We start from the raw sequence: 23,768 nt of genomic DNA, 5'->3' as shown, positions 1-23,768 counted from the left end.
CTTCGCATTTTTAATTTACCGGAAGAAGTTGAGGGGTCTAATTGCCGGTTATATTTGGAAACTTTGATTCCTGGTCTTTTAAATATTAAATTTCCAGAGAAATTTGAGGTTGAAAAAGCTCACCGAATTCCCTCTCGTCGCAATCCTCAACATTCAAAGCCAAGACAAATGATATTTAAAGTATTTTGTCACCATCATTTGGTATTGATTAGGAAAGCTGCAAGAGAAATTCCCTCATTGATGGTCAATGGGTCAAAAATCTTTATTCACCAAGACTTTGCCAAAGAAACTGTGACAATACGCAAGGAGTTTTCTGACCTCCGCCCGCAGCTGCGAAGTTTGGGTTTCAAATATGGCCTTTTTGATCCATCCATGATGCACATATGGAAAGACAATTTTTCAAAATCCTTTCATCGTCCAGAGGAGCTAAGACATTTTCTTGATCTTCAACTGCAGCAGTCAATGGATACCCATGACCCTACTACTTGAAGTGGATTTTTTCTGACAATTTTTACGCTATTTCCTCAATTTTTAAGGGCTCCAGCGGTTATTGGCCATGCTTGTAACGCGTGTGTGCGTTTCACTTTTCATTTTTATGTTTGTTGTTGTTTTGTTTGCTGTTTGTCAGTTCTTCTGTCTTCTTCCCTCTCATTTATCTTTTCTATTTTCTAGAGCTACTCACACTTTCTTCTGTTTTCTTTCTCTCATTATCCTCTTCTTCTCTTTTTCTTCCTTTTTATTCCATTATGGCTGACATTAAAGTTATTTCGTTGAATGTTAAAGGTTTGCGACATCCAGTCAAGCGTACTAAGATTTTGGATTATTTAGGCAGTTCTAAAGCAGATTTTTGTTTTTTACAAGAAACTCATGTTGAGGATATAGTACTAGGTTATATGAAAAAAAAGTGGGTTGATAGTATTGTTTCCTCTCCTGCTATTGGTGAAAAAAATGGTGTAGCGATACTAATTGCAAAGAAGTCGCATTATCAAATTCTGAATAAATTTACTGATGCAGATGGGAGATATTTAATTGTCAAAGTTAAAGTTTATGATTCTATTGTTCATTTATTAAATGTTTATGGGGCCACTGCAGATGACCCTGCTTTTTGGAACAATCTTGCAACAGAGGTTCTAAAACTTGGAAATGTTCCTTTGATTATGGCTGGTGACTTTAACGTGATTTCTGACCCTTTATTGGTTAGGTTATCTCAAACAAAATTTCATCCCACTAAGGTTTATTTTGCTTTTAAAACGTTTCTTCAAACCACTAAGTGAGTCGATATTTGGCGTCTTCATTTCCCTACAGAAAGGAATTTTAATTTCTTTTCTAACCCTCACAATTCTCATTCTAGACTTGATTATTTTTTAGTTTCAAGACAACTCATTCCCTCTATTAAAACTCCTATGATTGGAAATATTGATGTCTCCGATCATGCTATGATTTCTTGCATATTAAATCTTAATATACCTTTTCCTAAACAATCTAGATGGAGAATGAATTCTGGTTTAGCATTAAATGAACATAACAAACCAAAACTTATCTGCCATTTCTGAATATTTTAAATTAAATCCTGCAGGTTCTACTTCTTTAGTTAATCATTGGGATGCTTTTAAAGCGTATATTAGGGGTGTTACTATTTCTATTATGGCCCATGAAAATAAAACTTTTAATGCCAATATTAAACATTTAGAAAAACAAATAGCGAAATATGAATGACTTTTTATTACGTCCAACGATTCGAAATATAGAGACAAATTGCAAAAGTTACGGTACGAGTTTAATACTATTCTCAGTACAAGAGCGGGTGTCCAACTTACTAAAGCAAAGGCTAAATTCAGTTTTAATGCAAATAAATCTGGACGACTTTTAGCAAACTACCTCCGTATTAAAAAAGATAAATCCCAAATCACTTCTATTCACAATCCTACTGGTAAAATTGCCTTATCCCATAATGATATTGTTGCTGAATTTTTTAGTTTTTACTCTAAATTATATGATAAACCTGATTTTAATGATGATTCTTTGGTAGATTCTTTCCTATCTTCGTGTGATCTACCTAAGATTTCTCAAACAGATAAACTTGGATTAGATTTACCCATTACTAAGGACGAAATTCTCTCTGCTATTAAAGCCCTTAAACTAAACAAATCTCCAGGTCCTGATGGTTTACCAGCAGAGTTTTATAAAGAATTTCAATCCCAACTCTCGTCTTTTTTGCTTCAACTTTTTACGTTATTTGCTTCATCAGGAAGTATGTCTGGTTCTTTTACAGAAGCCTTAATTATTGTTCTTCCTAAACCAGACAAGGACCCTACTCGTGTTTCTAATTATCGTCCCATTTCTTTAATAAATCAAGATTGTAAATTGTATGCGAAAATTTTGGTCACACGTCTATCCCCTATATTAGATTCAATTATTCATCCTGATCAGTCAGGGTTTATGAAAAATAGATATTCAGCTAACAATACAAGAACTCTACTTCATGTTATTGAACAAAGTCGGACTCTAGATCAGCCCTCCGGTGTCATGGCCCTGGATGCTGAAAAAGCGTTTGACAAACTTCATTGGCAATTTTTATTTCATACTTTAACATCTTTTAATTTTGGTGATTCTTTTATTCGCATGATTTCAGCTTTATATTTTGCTCCTACGGCCCGCCTATTTATTAATGGTCAAGTTTCCAACCAATTCTCCCTTTATAGAGGTACACGTCAAGGATGTCCCCTTTCTCCATTGCTCTTTTTATTAGGTATTGAACCTTTTCTTCCCTCTATTAGAAAATGTGCAACTATCACAGGAATTAAGGTTAGAGATATTACTATAAAAACATTGGCTTATGCGGATGATGTGCTTTTGTTAATCAATGATCCAATTTCCTCTTTTCCTTCCTTGATGGACATAATTGATAAATACTCAATGGTGTCTGGATATAAATTGAATACTAATAAAACAGAATTTTTCCCTTTAAATACCAGGTTAGCCGTCTTTCTTCTCTTCCTGCGTATTATGTTTTAGTACCTGTTCAAGGGCCAGGACGCCCCTTTGCTGGGGCAGCTGTGCGCTGTATAAATATTAGTAACATAACATAACATAACAAATGTTTATTGTACTCATGATATGATTCCCATGCGAGACATCATTTGGCAGACAAATAAATGAAAATATCTTGGTATTTTATTCTCTTCATCTTTCAAATCAACCTTAACTTTTAATAGTGATTTTGTTCTAAATTATATTAAAGATAAAACATCTAAATGGTCTTCACTACATCTTTCATGGTGGGGAAGATTGGAATCCATTCAAATGAATGTTGCTCCTAAAATATTTTACACTCTTGCCATGATCCCCATTCAATTTCCGTTAAAGTTTTATAAGAATATTGATAAACTTCTTTCTAAAATTCTTTGGAATGGTAAGGCACCGCGTATTAGTTACAAAAAATTGAAAATGTCTAAATGTAATGCTGGTTTTGGTGTTCCAGATTTTCTTTTTTATCATAAAGCGTTTATTTTGAAACAAAGTGCTATTTGGTTTAATCATTCCTGTCTATATAATCCTCCTACCTGGTTTCATATTGAAAAATCCATCATCAATCCTTTTCCATTTCCCACATTAGTAACAATGGCTAACAAATCTACATTTTTTCATAAATCCCTTATCCTAAAGTCTACCAAAATGATTTTCAATGATATCGATTCAATTTTTGAACATTCCATGTCTAATACTGTTGAATTATCTCTATGGTATAGCAGTGTTATTAAACTGAATAAAAATGTTAGTTTTTGGTCTTCTTGGATCAAGGCTGGTATTTTTTATCTTAAAGATGTTTATTCTAACAATAATTTTCTTCCATTTCAATCGTTGCAAACAAAGTTTGGTTTACCAGATTCTGATCTTCCAAAGTATGTATATTTATGTAATTCAATTTTGGATTCTTTTTCCCAAGCTATACCATCTGCTATTCAAACTGATTTATCTGTTTATATTAACTCTGTATCTTCAAATGTTCATGGTGTTTCTATTTTCTATAAAAAAATGTCCAATAATCTAGGCACTAATATAAATTTGATTGCATCGTTTTGGAATAATGAATTATCACTCATTATCTATTGATGTGTGGGAAACTATATTGATTTCTAGTATTTCTGGATGGTTACCGGTTTCGCTTTTTCAGACTAATTCATATATTTTATTTAATTGCTTATGGTCTCCATCACGATTATTTCATGCTAAGCTTCTTCAATCTGATATATGTTGGCATTAAAATTTACACCCTGGATCTCTACAACATATGTTTTTTTCTTGTTCTTTATTATCCAAATTTTGGACAGAAGTATGGGACATTATTAAGAAAATGTTTCATCTTCAAGAAGATATATCGTATAAAAGAATAATTTGCAAGTCTGTAATGTTGTCCCAAGATTTAAGTACTCTTGAATGTAAACTGTTTAATTTCTTGATTTCTGCTGCTCTAAAATCAATTACTTATTGTTGGAAAGATGTCTCAAAGTTATCAGCTCATGCATGGTGGTCCTGGGTTATTTTTACAAGAAGAGGTGCACAGTTATCCTTGTCTGGGGTTTGTCAAAATTCTATATCTTATCATCTATTTTGGTCTCCTATTGATATATATTTATCGAGTTAATATTATCCTTATTGTTCCCCCTTTTTATTATTTATTATTCTATTATTATATATTTTGACATTGTATAGTAGCTCTATTATTGACTTTCATGCTTTTGCTATTATAGTTTCCCTCTCCTTCCCTTTTTAAATTTTGTTTCGTTATGATTTATCAATTATTGTATCTTATATATTGATATTTTACAAGATTTTTGCAATGTTAAATTTTTCTGTATGTCTTGCTTATTGTTTATTATGTTTCTGCTGATAAAATTTAAATAAAATATTTTGAACACAAAAAAAAAGAAAGCAGCTAAAAACCTGGCTGTTTTTATCGACACTGTAATCTACACTTGTATTGTCCAGTGATCGTTTCTCCAGTAGGCAAGAAGTGCAGAGCTACCACCAAGACACTTTATGGTATAATCCACACTTTAAAAATATAAATTAAATCTAATCTATACCAAAACTGCATTCAGGGGCATCACGAACAAAGGCAACACAGACACCCAAAGGTGGCTTTTCAGTGCATGAATCGCTGCCACCCAGAGGCGCAGCTATCAGTGGTGTAGAGGATGGAGAGGTGCGGACCTACTTAACCTGGATTATTGTTGGAATTTACTACCCAACAAGTGGTCAGAGGCCCATTTTGCTTGTTTGCTCTAGGGCCCCCTTGTTTGTCACTATGGCTTGTCGCCAAGCACCTTGCCGTTTGTAAGGCCTGTGCTGGGGTAAGTTGAAAGGTATCCTTTTTTTTATTTTTATTTTATTTTATTGAGCAAATTTATAGAGTGATCAACAGTACACTGATTGACTAATCATGGTGTCATATACAAAGTACATCATTAATTAAGGCATTCAGACATTTCAACAAAGTGCGGACGTACCAAAAAATACACCTATTCATATAATCCTAGCAACCATGTTATTCAATTTTTTTTAGGATAGTGCAATACATTGATATGTTTTTGGATATGAAAGGTCGCCTACTTGATAGTCCGTTCACGAGATGCCTGCCTCAGGGGACCTTCCCTTGTGGTGTACGTATTTTGGGTAGATTTGTCTCAGCCAGGATTAAAGCAAAAATAATTTTATCTCGCCTCGAAAGACTGAAAACAGGATTATGAAACGAACTGGCAAAACAACAGTCATGTTTACTTTAAAATGTTGTATTATAAAATCATGTCTTTCAGGCCTTCGGGTTATTTTTTAATGTGGGCTGTATTGTCTATTAAAAAATGTGCTACATTCATATGTTTGCTGGTCAAACTCTCGGAATGTTGTGTTAAACCCACGTCTGTTGAACAACAAGGCTTGTTTGTAGGGAAATAAAAGAGCCCTGGGAACACACACCGTGGCCTCAGCTGACACCGATGAGCATAGGTGTGGCTTAGTGAGCGCCCACGGTCACAGGGGTCACCTCCACCTGTTTGCCACTGTGCACTGACACTGCGATCGCCTGACCTCTGTGCCACTTCTAACATCTGAAAGGCACTTAGCAAGGATGACTAGGGAACACGAGAGTGGCGAGGCGCTATCAGATGAGTTAATCGCCTCCCATCACACCTGTTCTGGCAACTGTAATAACGGATTGTCTTGTCTCTGTAGCTTGACTTTCTGCCGCGCGGAGGTCCGCTTGGTGACAGAGCGGTCTGCTTGTGTGGCATTCCTATTTGTTGCAAAGGCGATTTTTACCATGACGATGATCTGATTCATGGGTGGCACTGTCTGGGGGCATTGTGACCGGGCCAGAATTAAAAGCAGAAGGGGCCTAAGGCCCCTTTGGCTTTTAATTCTAGCCCGGTCGCAATGCCCCCAGACTGTGCCACCCATGAATCAGATCATCGGATCAGGATTGCATGCAATTTAAATAACTGTAAATAGACTCACCTGCGGGCGGCAGACAGGAGGAATTAAACCATGAGGTGCCTCTCTTTCCTACTCGTCTCTCTGGCGCATGAGCATCACCAGGCAGCAGACCCCGCCCCACCCCCTAAGGCTGAACTAACAGTAAAACCTCCGCGTGCAGACGCGGAGACATTTGCGTGCTGCATGTGTCTACGTCATGCTCAGGGGTTTAAAAAAAAAAATTACAATGATCATAGTCCGGCCTGATCATAGTAGCCTGCCTAAATGAAATTGAAATTGGCGGCAGCCACAGGGTCACTGCTCACGTCATGGACACGGACGGAGCACCTGCATTAATATATGCAGAGAGAATCATTGTGCTCAGGGCTAGTTGTGCTCACGGTCGGTCCGACACTGCCAAATCGGCCCCAGCAACAAAACCGGCCCCTGTCATGAAAACCGGCCCCCACCCCATCCAGCCTACCGGGGGATTGCCCGGTGCCCGAAATTGCCAGTCCGGCCCTGCTCTGTAGTACAAGTCTAACTCCCTCAAATAACTTTACAAACAGATGCACTGCATCTTTGAGTGTCATCGGCCAGTTTCACCTCCCCCTATATTTCAAGAAATTATAATACAAGAGGGAGGGACACTCCTGCCTTGCGCCAGTTCTTGACATCCATAACATTTTTTAAAACCTCTCTGAGTAAGTGCATGCACAGAGCCTGCCTGAAAGAAGTGTGAGGGTTACCATGCTAAAATAAAACTCACAAAAATATCTTGGCTTTCCAGTAAGCAGTAGAACTCAACCTAATACTTTTCGGTAAATATTTTCTTTATTGTTAAATACAACAACACCAGGGCCGCAGAAGCAGTCATTTTGGGTGATACAAAATGTTTTTTGCTCCATATAAGCCTGGGAGTATTTTATTTTCATTTCCTTCCCACTGTCCATTTAAATGGATTAAGCTAAGGGGGGACCCAGCTGTGCTCTCTAAAGGAGTGTGTGTTGTTTTAAGGAAGGCCACTTCAACACTCATTTGGAACAGGAAATGCTTAGGGGGATGGGTGGCAATTGTATGTCAGGTGACAATGTGATGGTTTTTAGGTCACGGCTACACAGTGCACGTCCCTGCAACCAGAAGGCTATGACTGATGTAACAGTATATTTCTTTTGTAAATTGGTCATTGGGGCAAAGCCAATAGGTCTTGGCAATCCGAGAGCTATAGGCATTGCTAATGTTAAAGCATTTGTGTACAGCTCTGAGGCTTTTTTTATTGATATACACAAATGCATTAACATTGCCAACACCTAGAGCTCTTGGATAGCTAAAACCTATTGGTTTTGCCAATGCTTGTTACCCAGGTTCTCTCTGGAATAAAGGGGCCTGTGTCTGTGGCCTGCAGTGGCATTTGGTAATCACTGCGAGTAAGGCCTTAGAGAATCCCCGTCAATAATTTAACTAATAGTTGTCTCTTTTAGGTGCATTTAACGATCTGTCCCTGCACGAGCACAATGAAAATAAAGAAGCTTAACACGGCACTTGCTTATCTTTCGTTTTTCCTTTTTCTTCTACAGCTAGAGTGATTTTGTAATGGTTCTTAATTTGTAATAAAAAAATTATAATAAAGTGTGCTGTATGGCAAAATACTTATAAGGTACCAAACGAGAGACCTATTGGCATACGCCAATGCTTGTTTAATATGCGACAGTTCTCCATCCTCTCTTATCTGTCCCCTGGCACCCTGAACCCTAACCATAGGCCGTACCATTGCCTTTCTGCTTACCACGGGTGTGTGGTGTCTTGATGGAATTTTATTTAGGGAAAGACCATGGAAGGAAAACTTTAAGTGATTTTTTTGCCATATATGATGGTTAATTTAGCCTTCAAATTACATTTTATAAAAACATAACTGAGCTGAGCTTGGTTGGTACATTCAACGTGCATCGTCAAAGATGATGGGTCTGGCTTACATTTGCAACTCTACCCAAGATCTATTTTCTTTGCCATAGCTATTGGGCATGCTGAATTTATATCTTATCATTGATCCAGCAGCAAATCAGGGAAGCTTCCAGGTGAGATGAATCTGATCAGTGGCTCGGTAACTGAATGTGGTTGCTGTGGGTACCAAAGGGCCAACACGCTATTGGAAATCTCCAGAGGACCACCTCTTGGTGTCCCTGCAAATAATCTGTTATGCCATACAGTTAATCAATGCATCTTGCAGTGAAACAAAATAACAAAGAGTATTGTGTTTTTTATACAATGCAAAACATAAAGACTTGAATGTGACAAAGTATGATGCACTTTTCAGAAGGAAGTAGTGCCCCATTCATTCTAAGCACTTACAAGCAGGTAGAAGAATATACCCAAACACCCAAACAACCAACATCAATCAGAGATATGATTGGCAATCTCTCTAGCCGACAGTCGACGTGAGCTCATCCAAAGTCAACTTTCTGTGTATTGGGCACAAGGCGTTTGCTTTGCCAGACATAAAAAGGGCTCTATTTGATTACTAAAACAAATATTCCAAGTTTAAAGTAAAAGATAATCAACTATGTGAATGATATGTCATCAGTGAGCTATGGGTTGCAGTTTTATTTAAATCACCATTTAACACATTCATCCAGAAATGAGCTCTCTAATAATAGAGATGAAAGGGTTTTCTCATGCCATTTTCAGCTTTCCCATCCACTCTTTCATTGCTTGCAGTAAGAGGGTGGAAAGCCACCTTGACCTGCAAACCTCTGTTATTCATCAGAGCCTGCCCTCCACCCACCCCCCCAGTAATCATATTTCCTCTCAATTCTCTTTATTCCCACTCAGTGATAGCCTCATCTCTTTGCATGAAGGAATAGGTATTTACTTTAGCATGCTGTCCTTGCGGCAAAGTCAATTAGATTTTCCCATGGGGTACCGCTGAATGACCACATTTGTATCACTGATAATAATGCCCAAGTGTTCTCATCGTGCTTTGGAGCATCTCCAACACAAAGGGTAGTTCATGCCTAAGATCACATAAGTTCGCTGGAAAAAAAGAACCATATTTTTTTCAGTGTTCCTATGGCTTTACATTACTCTAGAAACAGGATGGTTTACAAAAAAAGCAAGACAAGATTTAATAGCAAAATATTTCCTATTTTATTAGCCTAAACATCAGGTATAGACCAGGAGGGATGATCACATTCTGTCATGTTCCCAAATCCTCTTCACCACCAGACCAGTCTCGGGAAGTGTCCTGCCAGTTCTGCCTTTCCATAAATGGGACACATTAACAAGATTATTGAAGGACACATGTAAGTTTCAATCACACATTCTGGATGAATTATATAAAGCACCTCGATGTAGCATGGGCACCACCATGCCCACGGCATCTAGAATGCAGTTGTGCATGAGTCTTTGTCTGGTTCTTGGTTTGTACTCTCCTATGGTTCCGCGAGGGGTCTGCAGTATCAGTATATCCCTTTAACTCGCTTGTTCTCTGGGTCGAATACTGCCTTCAAATGGGCCTTGGCTGGGTAGGTCACCCCCATCCGTTCCAGCATGTACTCGCCATCACGAACGAAATCCAAAGACACCTGAAGGAAAGGAAACAAACCAGGATAGGTATTAACAAAAACCTGAAAAAGATCATGATCAAACTACTATATAAACGTTCTCTTTTTGTCACATTGTATTCCAGTAATGTCATCATGAAATAGGTAGCGGTGTCAATTTTTTTCCTATGTTCCATCTTGTAGCGTCTGTGAAGTGTTCTGCACCGCCTGTGAATTAATCAGTCTATCCCCTAAGTAGCCCACAGAAACACAATCACACACCTACTGAGTGAAAGAGAAAACAAACTGCTACACAGTCAATGTTATCATGTATTCTATTATGAAAGAAAGGTCTGTTTGTGACATGATGGTGTAGACATATCTGCCTCAACGGGGCGAGTGCCACAGGCAATCAGAGTGGTGGGTAAAGCGCCAGCTCTGTGGTTGTATGGGGCTACACTGATCCTTAAGGCTGGTTTTGAATGCCACAAAGGAGGATGAATATACAGACTGCATCTATCTATTTAAGGGTGATCAGCCCCTACCCCTTATTTGTGTCAGGCTGCACAGGAGAGTACCTGATCCCACTTCCCTGGCCAAACAGAGCGATATATGCAGGTGCATCCATACCCTTCCTCTGGAAGGGGGCTAGGCCCCCAACGAAAGGGCGCTATCTTGTGACTGCATCCCTCTTGTGGCAGAGAGGGGCTTTACTGGAGTGTAGCTGGGACCCTCTGTGCCCCAGGTTGAAGAACATCCTAGGCAGGTGTGATAAACCTCTTACTCTTCTCACAAGGCAGATAAGTGCAGGCAGGTGTTATAACTGGTGGTCAGTTTGGAGGTTTGGGTCATCCTGACGGAGGTGTTCCATGAGGGAGTTCGATCTTGCAACCCGCCAAACTAACCAGTACAAATGTGGCGAGTGGAGAGGGATGCACGCATGGTGTGTCACAGCAGGGCTCTAAGATCGTGAGGCCCTCCACAAAACCGGTGTCAGCCCTCATCCGTGAGGCCGTGAAGGATATCTTACAAGCTGCAGTGGTGGAATTGTGAGGGCCCTGGATTTTGGTGTTGTAACACCACCCCAACGGCATATCTTGAATCTTGAAAGATTTTGCATCTGCAGGAGGTTATCCTGCCATGATTAATTCCTAAGCCTTTGTCCCCCGGCTCCGGTGTTTCTTTGTCCCTGAAATGCCTCTTTTCCCCACTAAAGTATGCAAATATCTTTGGTCTGGAACACTGGTTTCTGCTTCTATGCAATCCTGCAATATTTTTATTGGGAGCAAAGAGTTGAAGGATATATGGGTCTTGAGCAGATCAAATAAAAATCTAAATTCAGTTATTGAGAAGTCTTTCTAGTGTGGGACATAAGGGATTTCACTATTTCTCCTGTTGCAACACTAATTTAGATGCAATGACAAAACTGATATAGTCACGGGTTCTCCACGCTCACATTAAATGCTTCTCCTCAACAGTATGTGTCCAATATAGAGTCATTCTGGTTTACCGGATGCAGAGTTGGAGCACTTCAAAGTAACAAAATATAACCACAGAGGCTCAACTGAAATCTCAATGCCTAACTGGGATGACTAATTGCAGCTGGGTTGCAGAGTGAGGCACACAAACATACCTCTGATGGTTGCTACACATTGTGAGGCAGTGTGCACTCTGACAAGTAAATAAAAAACGGATCATGGACATGGATCCATCTCTGCAAACATAACATTCGCTATAGATCAGTACATAGTGGTGCTGTACAGACCGCTGCCCCTCCACCATCCTCAAACAATCATGCAACTCTAGAACAAGCTCTAGAATAGCAAGGCCAGGAAAACAGGACTGCAAGGATAATCTTGATGGCCAATTTGCAGTAGTAACCCATCCTAATATTAGAGTGCAAACGTATGGTAACATTTGTTTGTTGACTTTTGTTCTTAGAGATTTTTTAATATGTCTGAGGGTATTAAAGGAAAAAGTGTAACATGACCTACATCACTGTAGAGGTGAGATAAGTAGGACCATCAATTTCTTAAAGTGTGGCTAAGATCAGATGAGGCTCTATGGTGCATGTCAGGGTGAATCTGGAATTTAAAAAAGAAATAGTCAGTGGGTCTCCAATTTTCTGAGCCCATGAGCATTAGATCTAAAAAGGGGACAACAAATGGCATTCAGACTTTCAACAGACCTTTGCCATGAGAACTAGCACAGGAACAAAACGTTGCTTAATAAAGTGAGGCAGAACTGAAACACTGGAAGAGCTGATGAAAGCCCTGAATAAAAGTCCCCAGACATGGAGAATTTTTTTTTTTTTAAATGACATACTAATCTGGCCACACTGGAAGATAAAATTGGTGTTCCGCTGGAGTAACATTGCACTGGGGTACAGAGAAGAAATGCTTCAAAACCAGATTTTGGTGAAATAGACTATGTTTTTGCTCTTCTCTTCACCCAAGTGGTGAAATCAGGCCACGCACTCCTTTTCTGGGAACAGGAATAGAGGACATTGAAATGAGACAGGAGTTCCAAAAGCATTGAGTACAAAGAGAAGAGCCACAAGCAATGTGGGACGATGGAAGGATCTAAAACACTGATTTCAGACAGGATGGCCTGAAGCAGCACTGAAATAATTCATCCCAGCCAGGACCCAGTGGGCCAACCTCTGTAAGGCGGCAGGAGCATTATTTAACCCAAAAGGCATCACACTTAACTGGAATTGGCCCTCTGTGGTGGAGAATACAGACCCTCTTCTTAGCTCCCTTGGTTAAGGCGATCTACCAGTACCGGACATAAAGTTAAACGTGCTCAGGAATTTGGCAGCTTCTAACCATTCAATGGGTTTGTCAGTTCAGGGAATGGGTTGAGCATCAGTGTTGGTGACTGAATTGAGCCCTCTATAGTCCACACATAAATGTAGCATTAAGGCCACTCAGGAGGGCCTGAGGTTTGAGAGGCTAGTGGTTGCCACAAGCACAGAGGTCAGACAGGAGGGCCGCAAGAATTTACATCACGTAGGGGCACATGCATCAAATAATTTTACGATCGCAAACAGTGCGATTCACAAAAATCGTCCATTTGCGATCGGAAAATGGCATTTTACTATGCATTAAAAATTTTGGATTCTCAATTTAGGTAATCACAATATCTTGCATTTACCTAAATTGCGAATGCAAATAGGGAATATCAATGCCGATTCCCTAATGCCCCTGCAAGAAGCCTTTCTAAAATGCAAACAGTGCATTTAGGACATGCTTATTAACATCAATTTGCAGTTGATGTTAACCATGTGCATACTATGAAAAATGCACAAAACTGCATTTTTCAAAGTGCCATGTGGCACACACATGTCCTAGGGCATGTGTGTGCCTTACATGTGCACATTGTTTTATTAGGGGTGCCTCAGGGGAGCCTTAGGCCCCCGGGCACCCTTGCCTCTGCATTACAGAATTTGTGCTTATAAATTAGGTAATCACAATTTAGGCAATAATTGACCATTCCCACCTAAGGGGTTGAGGTCCATAGGAAAGAATGGAGTCGCAATAGGAAATAGGGATTCCCTAATTGCGAGTGCGATTCTTAAGGAATCACAATTAGAGAAGGGAGAAGGTACAGACAACGGGAGGAAGGGGCAGTAAAGAAGGCACCAAAGCATGTCATGCCTGCAGTAGGAGAACCTCATTAAAGAAAATAGTGCTCACAGTCTAAATAACACGTACTGTTTGTGAGAAGTTGGCCTGGTATATGATGTTCACTATTCTAGTGAGCACCTTGCACCAGTCCAAACAACCCTTATGGTGATGGTTGTAAAGTCAACCTTATAGACCAGCTATCCTAGTAGTAGCATGGACAAAGCAGTCTTAGGCTAACACTTCAGAGAGCATGTGAAGCCAATTGTTTTACCAATAATAACCCCTTAAATATCAAATGAAAGGACACCACACAAGGTATATATAAAATATATATGTATTTATTTCTAACACAACCCCTCTGCACTCTTTATGAGGTTAGAGTTCGAGATACAGCACAAGTAACTTAAATAGCATACGTTAAGTTGCACAATTACACTTCTGCCCTAGGGGCCTCGTAAACCATATACTAAAGAAGTGGTATAAGTACCACTACAGGAATGGTGAATAGGCCTAGGGCCTAGGAAATCGTTGGGGCTACACTGAATAACCACAGGTTAGGAAGCAGGAGTCCCACAGGATGTGTGTGCAGTGTCTAAACACACACGCGGGTTCCCATAGACTTAGAATGGGAACGCACAGTTTAGAAACTAGTTGATTTCGGACAGTCTGGGTGGACTTCGAGGAAACCCAGTTAAATTAGGACACTTGGATAGTTATTACCCACAGGAGCACTGGAGTACTCGAGATACCTCACCCAGGGAAGCCGGGTGCATAGGTGCGAAGTTGTGTCGGGTTTCGTCTTCGATTCCTATGGAGAGCTGCAAAAGGATGCTGCAGGCGACCAGGAGGAAGATGTCCGGATGGATCCAAGGGTGGATCGGAAGAGTGAAGAACCTGAAAGCAGAGGGGAAAGAGTCTGGGTCACTAGCCAGTGACCAGGATGGAACCAGGACGGAACCAGAAGATGTCGAGCTGCGATCATGTGAAGAAGTGAAGCTTGTCTCTGCAGCCACGTGGACCAGGAGGTGTCGACGACAACCAGGTGCTGGATAAGGACTGTCCCACGAAGGCTCTCACTGTTGGCGGTGTCGGCTTCCGGATCGGAGTCAACAAGCCTTGGCAAAGGCAACCCACACAGGATACAAAGATCGGCTTCTGGTACAGACCAGCAAGGTCTGTGGAACTTCCCTTTTGCAGGCGATCAGGCGCAAGCCCAGAGCAACCAGGCATGCAGCATTGTTTCAAAAAGGAGTCTTCAAGATGGCCACTAGCCAACGGGCTAGCAACTGCGAAGACGCGTCGAAAGGAGCAGGCCCCACGCGGCACTCGTGGAGTGTGGAGGGCTGAGCTTCGGTGCACTTGCGACTCGGTGTTGGGGCTTCTCAAGTCCCAATGCACAACTTCAAGGACGCCTCAGAAGCTACACAATTTAGCAAAGAGCAAAATGGCCAGGTGTACGGTCCCACATCTCTCGTTTCCGTCACGGGTCTCAGCTTTGCTGGAGGTGAGGGTCGCGGTCAGAAAAGTCTGCAAGTCCAGTCCTGTGAAGCAGGGTCGTCCGGATCCTTCGGGAGCGACGGCAGAGCAAACCGGCAATTCGCTAGGTGGTGCCTGTTTGCACATGGTGGTCACTCCTTGACCACTAGTCTTCTAGTTGCAGTAGAATGTCAAAGGTCCAGAGTTTCATGTCAGAGTTTCAGTTCAGGATAATCTAAAGTCTCTAGACTCCGCTCCTAGCCTTATGCGAATTAAAGGAGCTGGATTACCTGCTCGGTCCCTCCTATGGGTGGGACCAGGTAAGGGGGTGGTTACACCCCTTTCCCTTTGTTCAGTTTCGCGCCACAGCTGGGGCTGGAGTGCCCCAGCAACTGGTTTCAACCGGACTATGCATGGAGCACCTTTTGTGTCCCTGGCAGTGTCTCATTCCTTTCAACCCACCCTGCCCCAATACACTATAGCCTGTCTGGGGAGGTGTTAGCACCTCCCAAGGCAGGAAACCTATTGTCCAGGCCTCCCTCGCTGGAAGGGCTCCCAGCTGCAGGAGGTCAGACTTGTGTCTGTGGCAGCAGCATCCATTTAGTGATGCTGAGGCTCTGTTTAACTTAACCGGGTAACGCCACAACTACATGTCTTCTCCCTCTAGAAGGGTGGAATGCTACCCCCACCGCCAGGACTGGCGGGGGGGGGGGGGGGTAGTATTCCAAAGCGTATGACACCTTACACGACATGTTTTGATAAAGCCAAAGTTAGCAATAACCGCAAGGATTATAATGCACTTAAGAGGATATGGTATGGCTATATCATAGAACAGCTATAAGGACAAGGTTCTGAAAGCGGCAGACAGGCTCAGCTCATGATAGAGCACCATCTCACATAAAACCAAGCACTCTGCCTCCAGGATTGTTAAGGTCTGCCATAGGAGTGACGTATAGGTATATATGTGTCTATATATAAGGGTAGGTATAGGAATACTATACCTATGCAAGGGGTGATTACACGACCTTGCCCCAGCTGAGTGATCAGCCAGTTGCCAGTTGCGTCAATTTGGATGGCCAGCCAGGGGTGGCATAATTCATGCTGCAGCCTCTGGTAGGCCTTGGATGCACCTATACCCTGGGTACCTATGGTACACTATACAGGGGCTCACAAGGTGACCCAATATCCAATTAGGTATGTACCTAAAGTACATGGAGTCCATTTTATAGAGAGCAGATAGCCTGGGTGTAGGAGAGTAGGGTCTGCTTTCCTATGGTCACCCCAATGTTTGCTTTTTGCTTCACTGGTTTTCGACTTGATGTGGCTGTGGGTCTGCTAATCAGACCCACAGCTTGCTGTTCTCTCTCTAAATTCACATACATGTACTATAGGCACATCACCAATTTGGTATTGGACACCTCATCAGCCCCTGTACAGTGTACTATAGGTACCCAGGGCATAGGTGCATCCAAGGCCTACCAGGGGCTGCAGCATATCTTTTGCCACCCCTGGCTGGCCATACCAACAGACACAACTGGCTGATCACTCAGCTGGGGCAAGGTTGTGTAATCACCCCTTGCTTAGATATAGTATACCTATATCTAAACCTATATCTGGACACATATATACCTCTAAGTCACTCCTATGGCAGGCCTTAACAATCCTGGAGGCAGAGTGCTTGGTTTTATGTGAGATGGTGCTCTAGCATGAGCTGAGCCTGTCTGCAGCTTTCGGAATCATTTCCTTATAGCTGTTCCAGGGTTTTGCCATACCATATACTCTTAAGTGCATTATAATTCTCGCGGTTATTGCTAACTTTGGTTTGGCTTTATCAAAACATGTCGTGTAAGGTGTCATACACTTTGGAATACTACCCCCTCACCAGTTCTGGCGACGGGAGTAGCATTCCACCCTTCTAGAGGGAGAAGACATGTACCTTTACTTAAATGCGGTTAACTCTAACCAGAGCCCCAGCATCACAAAATGGAAACTGCTGCCACCGACACAAGTCTGGCCTCCTGCTGCTGACCGAAACTTGGCAGGGGAGGCTTGGACAAAAGGTTTTCTGTCACAGGGAGGTGTTACACGACCCCAGACAGGAGATAGTGGATTGAGGCAGGCGGGGCGAGTGAAACTAGACACACAAGGTGTCCCATGCATAGCCCAGTTCAAACCGGTGCTGGGGCACTCCAGCCCCAGCTCTGGTGCGAAATTGGACAAAGGGAAAGGGGTGTCACCACCCCCTTCCTGGGTCCCACCTATAGGAGGGAACTAGCAGGATATTCAGCCCCTTGATTTGGAATAAAGGTAGGAGATGTGCCCATAGACTTTAGATAATCCTGACTGAAACTTTGATACAGAACTCTGAACCCTTCAACATCCCACTCGACATGGAAGACTGAAGAATCTCCCTTGTGGTCAAGGAGTGACCACCCTGTGCAAACAGGAAAAACAGAACAAGGTGGCTGGACAGGATTATTCGCAAAACAATTCCCCACCCTGTGCAAACAGGCACCATCCAGCGCCCAACGGTTTGCTTTGTTGCAGCTCCCGCCGGAGCTCGCGCGACAGAGATCGACAAGAACCAGATTCCCAGACATTCAACAGCCGGATCCACAGCCACAGCAAAGCTGAGACCCGTGGAGGCGACGTGAGACGTGGGACCGGCCATCTTGAAAAGACTGCGAAGTGCTGCCCGTGCAGCTCCCGAGGCACCCTCGAAGCTGTGCATTGTGGTTTGAAAAGCCCCAGCCCCGAGCAGCTTGTGCACTGAAGATCCCCCCTCCACACTCATCGAGTGCTGCGTGGGGCCCTTTTGCATTTTCCTGCTCGACGCGTCTGTCCGGTCACTTGCCCGTTGGCTAGTGGCCACTACGACGACAAATCTTTGAAACTACTCTGCTAGTCTGGTTGCTCCAGACTGGCCCTCGCTCCCCTGAAAAGGAGCAACCTCTCTGACCTTGCTGGTCCGAGTAAGAAGCGATCTTCAAATCCTGCATGGGTTGCATTTGCCAAGGCTTGTTAACTCCGATCCGGAAGCTGACACCGCCGACAGCGAGAGCCTTTGTGGGACAGCTCGTGATCTACTCCTGGTCATCCTCGATGCCCCAGAGTCCACGTGGCAGCGGAGACAAGCTTCTCAACAACCACCTGATTGCGCCCGACATCGCCTGGTTCCTTCCTGGTTCCTTCCTGGTCACTGGCTAGTGACCCAGACCCTGTCCCCTCTGCTTTCAGGTACTCTACATCTTCGATCCACCCTTGGATCCAACCGGACTCTTCTCTCCTGGCCGCCTGCAGCATCTTCATCTCCAGGCTCCAAAGAACTCCACGACGAAACCCGACACACTTTGGCCCCTATGCACCCGCTTCCTGTGGATGAGGTAACGATTGAACGCCGGTGCTCCTGTAGTGGTTTACACCTCTAGTGTCCTAGTTTTAAGTGGCTAAGTTCTAGTCCAGTCGGAAGACTTCTAAAACAGTAACTTTGTAACTTTTACGCACCATTGTCTTTGCATTGGTGCATGCGTGTGCTTTTAGCGCTGCACCCGAATCCCGCGGGCTACTCCCATCCTAACTACTGTTAGTCCCAAAGGATGCCATTAAGAGCCTGGGCATTTGGTTGGACAGGTCCCTAACGCTAGACCACCAGGCTGTCAAGCTGTCTGCCACCTGCTTCGGCCTTATCAGAATGTTGAGGAAGATTCTCCCCCTGTTACCATTCAAAGCTAAACAAATTACTGTACAGGGATTGATCCACTCCAGGCTGGACTTTGGAAATGCACTTTATCTGGGAGCCCCTGATTTCACATTGCGGAAATTGCAGGTGATCCAAAATTGTGCAGTCCGGACCCTACTTCAAATTCCCCGTAGGTCCTCGGCTAAATCTGGATTAACAAGACTGCTCTGGCTTCCTGTTAGGGACAGGATTACTTTCAAATCCCTTTGCATCGCCCATCAGTCATTCTGGGCAACTGGCCCATTGATTCATCGCTCCTTAATCACCCCCTACCTTCCCAGTAGACAGTTGCGCTCTGCTAGCGCGTTTCTTGCTACGGTGCCCAAAGTTAACCGGGCTAGATCAGGAGGTCGTTCTTTTACCCTTAATGCTGCTAAGTTGTGGGACAGCCTTCCCCTTCAATTGAGGTCTAACCCAGATCTGACCTCCTTTAGGAAGCATCTGAAAACTTTTTTGTTCAATAAATAAATAAAATTTTCTTTTCCTCTGTGTCAATAGCCTTGCCGCTTAGAACATCTCGCAATCTCAGCGCTTGGACGCCTCCGGGCAACTATTTCGCGCTATACAAAACTCATTTTCATTTCATTTCATTTTCATTTCATTTCATTTAGTGTAGTCCCAGCGATTCCCAAGGCCCTAGGCCTTACCACTGTTCGAAAAGCCGTTCTTATACCACTCATTCAAAATATGGTTTGAGTGGCCACCGGGCCATCCATAATTGTGCAACTTTTGTATGTTTAACTGTGCTTTTGTTTAAACGCTTGTGCCTCTGCACTCACAAAGAGTACAGAGGATTATTCTAGTAATAAATACATATATTTTTATAATATATAACTTGTGTGGTGTCCTTTCATTTGATATTACAGGATTGCATATGGTAAAACAGCTGGCTTCACATGCCCTCTTGAGTTAAGCCTAAGACTGCTTAGGTCTATGCTACCCCTAGGATAGCTTGTCTATAAGGTTGACTTACAACCACCATCATAAGGGATTGTTTGGACTGACACAAGGTGCTCACTAGAATAGTGAACATCATACATCAGGCCAACTTCTCACACTGGGGCCCTGAATAGCAGGATCCCAGGCCAACTAAGTCGAAAACCAGCTAAACACTAGGCAAAAAGTTGGGGGTAACCATAGTCAGATATCCATCCTCCTACACCGCTTAACGCCTTAACCGCAGCGGTTTTTCCGCCGCGGTGCAGGCGTTCTAAAGGGTGGGCGGGGCTGCGCCGGCTGTTGGCCGTTGGCAGCACTGGGGAGGGAGCACGGAAGGGGTTAACAACCGAAGTAAAGGGTCCAGTCGCTATGGGAGGTGACAAATGAAGGGGAGGCAGTATTAAGGAGGGACTAACCAACCTATTGACAAATCAGAAGCCAGCATTGACGGCAGACAATGACACAAGCCAATGGCAAATATGGACAGAGAGTGGGCGGGCTTCTATTCCGTACTCTTCTACAATCAGTCTCGCGGAGCAGCGCATGCGTGCTGGCACTAGGCTCAACCTAAAAAGGGCCCTTGACGCTGTCACTTTCAGTCTATGCTGCGCACACCAGACATTTATTTCACAAAATAAAGGAACATGCATATAGTGGGACACGTAGGGTGTGATCCATTGTATAAATTGTTAACTTTAGCTTCATGAGGTTTGTATTTAAAATATTTGTATCCTTTGTTGGGGGTGTCTAGATGCAATTCAGTTAGCAGTATATTATTCATAGAAATATATGAGAGGGACAGACTTTTAGTGACTCAGCAGTCGCAAGAGCGTATATAAGAAGGAAACCAAACAGACATATCATTGACGTATCGTCGTCAGGAGCTGAGGAGCCAGTGTGTCTCTTGCACCATCAGTGTCTTCCAAGAATGCTGGATCAAACTCTACTGGCCAGGAACTGCTGCAGGGTCCTCATGCCCTCCATGGATGGAACAGGCTCCCTAAGAACCCTTATTGCTTCATAAGCACATGAACGACAATTCACCAAAATGCCAGGGGCACCTAAAGCGACCTCCATACCCATTTGACCTTTAATTTCACTCACACACACATGCTTACACATCCACACACAGTCACTGATGCACAACATAGAATGTTGTTAATAATATATTTGTTATTAGTGTAATACAACACTGACAGAAAACAAGTAAAGTGGAGCCACAACCAACATCAATAAGAGCTGTACCTGCGCTTCTGGAACCGATGTTGCCACCTCTAAGGCCAGTGGTCGCAAAGACGGTGCCAGTGGTCGCAAAAGGCAAAGCAGGGGTTGCAGCTGCAACCCATGGCAACCCCAAAATGACATCCATGCAGGTAGTCACCTCTATAATACTACCTGCCTCATTATCACAAGTACGGCTTTAGCCTGGCAGAAATCTTGCCCATGTTCCAAACGTCCTAGAAAGAAATGCAAGCTTTTCCCCTCATATCGAGCAACTCAAACATGTCAAGACATGTCTGATGTCACATTGTTAAGCTACTCAGTTGCAGACTTCTCCTCTAATACACAGCCTTTCCTTCACTCCCTCTGTGGTGGAACGGTACCTCTGGTTATTACAGACACCTCCCAGAAAGCACTCAGCACCTCCGCAGTAGACACTGGTTACTCAGGGGTCCTCAAGGCATGCCTGCTTTTGTTTTCTTAGGCCTCCACTTGCACAACCCTGGTTATCTTTGTTTAATTATTTTTTACCAAAAAATATACCCAATATAGTGGAGAATCATCATGCTTTATAGCAATGGGTAAGGCTAAAATAGACAGAATTAAGCGCTAAAAACAGTAGGTCTTGCAGCAGGACTTGAAAAGCGACAGACTTATTGTATTTAGGTATAGTGGGCTTTATTTATAACAATTAGACTCAGGATGGAGGCAAAGAAACATAAATGCAATGAACGTGTTTTCTTATTGGTTACCACCGAAATTAGAGCTTATCTTGTTTGGTTATCTCCAGTTAAAACCAAAATCCCAAATCCCAACTATAAGTACTTCTTTTGGGCATGGTTATCATTTAACCACAGCGCAACACCATGTCACATCATCACAAACATTTGTCATGAATTTGGGTTTGATAGAGGCACCACCGTTCACAACAAAGAAGAGTCAGTAACCAGCTATGGGCTTTAATACTGATATTTTTCACACAGCAAGAGGAGGAAGGGACAATCAAACCAGCTATGTGGTTCTTTGCACAATATGTGGTGTAACCAATCTTGGTTAACACCCCGCTACTATTCTCTTTAATGGGACACTGAGCAGAAATCACATAGCTTCAGATAAGAACTTCTTAATAGTCAGGATGCAGGGGTATTGTATTCTGTTTGTGGGGGCACAACAAAATACTGATTATTTGCTTACCATACTGATATATTACTTCAGTACCAGACTGTATGAATGCCATCAGTGAAGTGATACATACACAATTCTGCCCCCTCAGGCTTGTTTTCTGTTACTTCATGTCCTTTTACCATACTTGTATATTATTTTTGTATCTGACTGTGATGGAATACTTGGACAAGCTTGCCCACTTGGGATTCGTTTTGGCTACTTTATTCTTTGCACAGTCATGCAACTCTGTCTGTATCCCTACATGGAGCTTAGGTTAGGTTTTGCATTTGACTGGATTGTGAAAGAAGTAAGATTATTGTTTGTGTGTTTGCCCACATGAGCCAGACTGGAATATTGAGACATACAGTCTTGGGTTGAATTGTACCAAGGTGCAAATTACCATATGGCATAGTCACAAATTGATTTTTCATACTATGTCATATACAAATATATATTGACATATGCTTTTTTGGTCAGATGAATTGATTAATTTACAATGGTAACATACACACTCTAAGTATGGAAAAATAACTGACTACTACCGATTGTTTTGTATTACGATATGGTTCCCCCTACAGTGCTTAATTTGTGCAAGTAATGTGCTGTTGCCTGAAGCTCTACTCAGAAGCAAATTAAACATTGGTGCGCTGAATACCAAGGCCAGTAGCCTCTAATCCACTACCAGACACACCCTGCCTCTTTTTCTCACTCCTGTAGTTTCCTGCCTTCTCTCTTAATGAAAGTTTTCCCGTCATTCTCATCCTCTATCTTTCCGATCCGCACTCAAAAATGTCTGATGCGGTGAAATAAGAGCTAGTACCCGAAAACAAGTGCTGGTGCCCCTCACCAGCAATCACCAGCTCAAATTAAGCACTGCTCTCACCCACTTTCCTGCATGGCAATAGCCACATTATACGTGTTCCATGTCATTTGGTCTTCAACGTGGAGACAAAAGCTGGACCAGAAAGATGCTCGTTTTTACCCTCAGAATGCCTCTTGTCACCAACAGTACTAATCAGAGTAAAAACTTGCACTTCTTCCCTAACTTGTATATTTGTCACTGAGATTGTCACTTGGTATTTAATTGATCGTTTTGTGTCTGCTATTTAAATGCCTTGTCTTTATAAAGTGCTCTTGTGCCGCTGTGCTATATTTTCTCCATACAAAACTGTACAAATAAATATAAAGTTGTTGCATGGCTTTACTGAAGATCTGTCTATGTGGTAACCCTGCTGTTTCCTTAAAGTAGTGTCAAAGGGCTGTAACTTACAAATCTTCAGCACAGAAGCCCTAAAGAGGCGACAGGGCAGCAAAGAAGCCAGGTCTTCCTTCAATTGGCTCTACTGTTGCCCAGGGCTGCATTAGTTGGGGGATGTTCATGAAGAGGAAGAAAGCCGGAGTTAGAGGTACCTATTGGCCTATCAACTCTCTGAAAGAAGCAGACCATTAGTTTGGAAGAGAGAAGTTGGTCATTTAGGGTCTTATTAATAAGCCCGCAATGGGCTGACCGTGAAAAGGTGCCTGGCAGGGACTGCACTTCTGCCCGCCACCTGCGACTGCCACAGAGAGTGGGCTGCCATGACAGTTGCC

At 42.7% G+C, this 23,768-nt stretch overlaps 1 protein-coding gene across 1 annotated transcript in view; it reads right to left on the bottom strand.

The window, feature by feature from the left end:
* Window positions 1-9,591: 9,591 nt before the first annotated feature.
* Window positions 9,592-23,768, bottom strand: part of SARDH (sarcosine dehydrogenase) — a 741,717-nt gene continuing 727,540 nt past the window's right edge. Inside the window, exon 21 of the mRNA XM_078641957.1 lies at window positions 9,592-10,052. Coding sequence (XP_078498083.1) covers window positions 9,927-10,052 — 126 coding nt within the window. The 3' untranslated portion in view covers window positions 9,592-9,926. The remainder of the gene's footprint in view (window positions 10,053-23,768) is intronic.

Source organism: Lissotriton helveticus, chromosome 5_1 (genome assembly GCF_964261635.1).
Source record: "Lissotriton helveticus chromosome 5_1, aLisHel1.1, whole genome shotgun sequence".
Taxonomy (NCBI): domain Eukaryota; kingdom Metazoa; phylum Chordata; class Amphibia; order Caudata; family Salamandridae; genus Lissotriton; species Lissotriton helveticus.
Note: the sequence above shows the minus strand (reverse complement) of the source record. Positions and strands in the feature narration are given on the sequence as shown.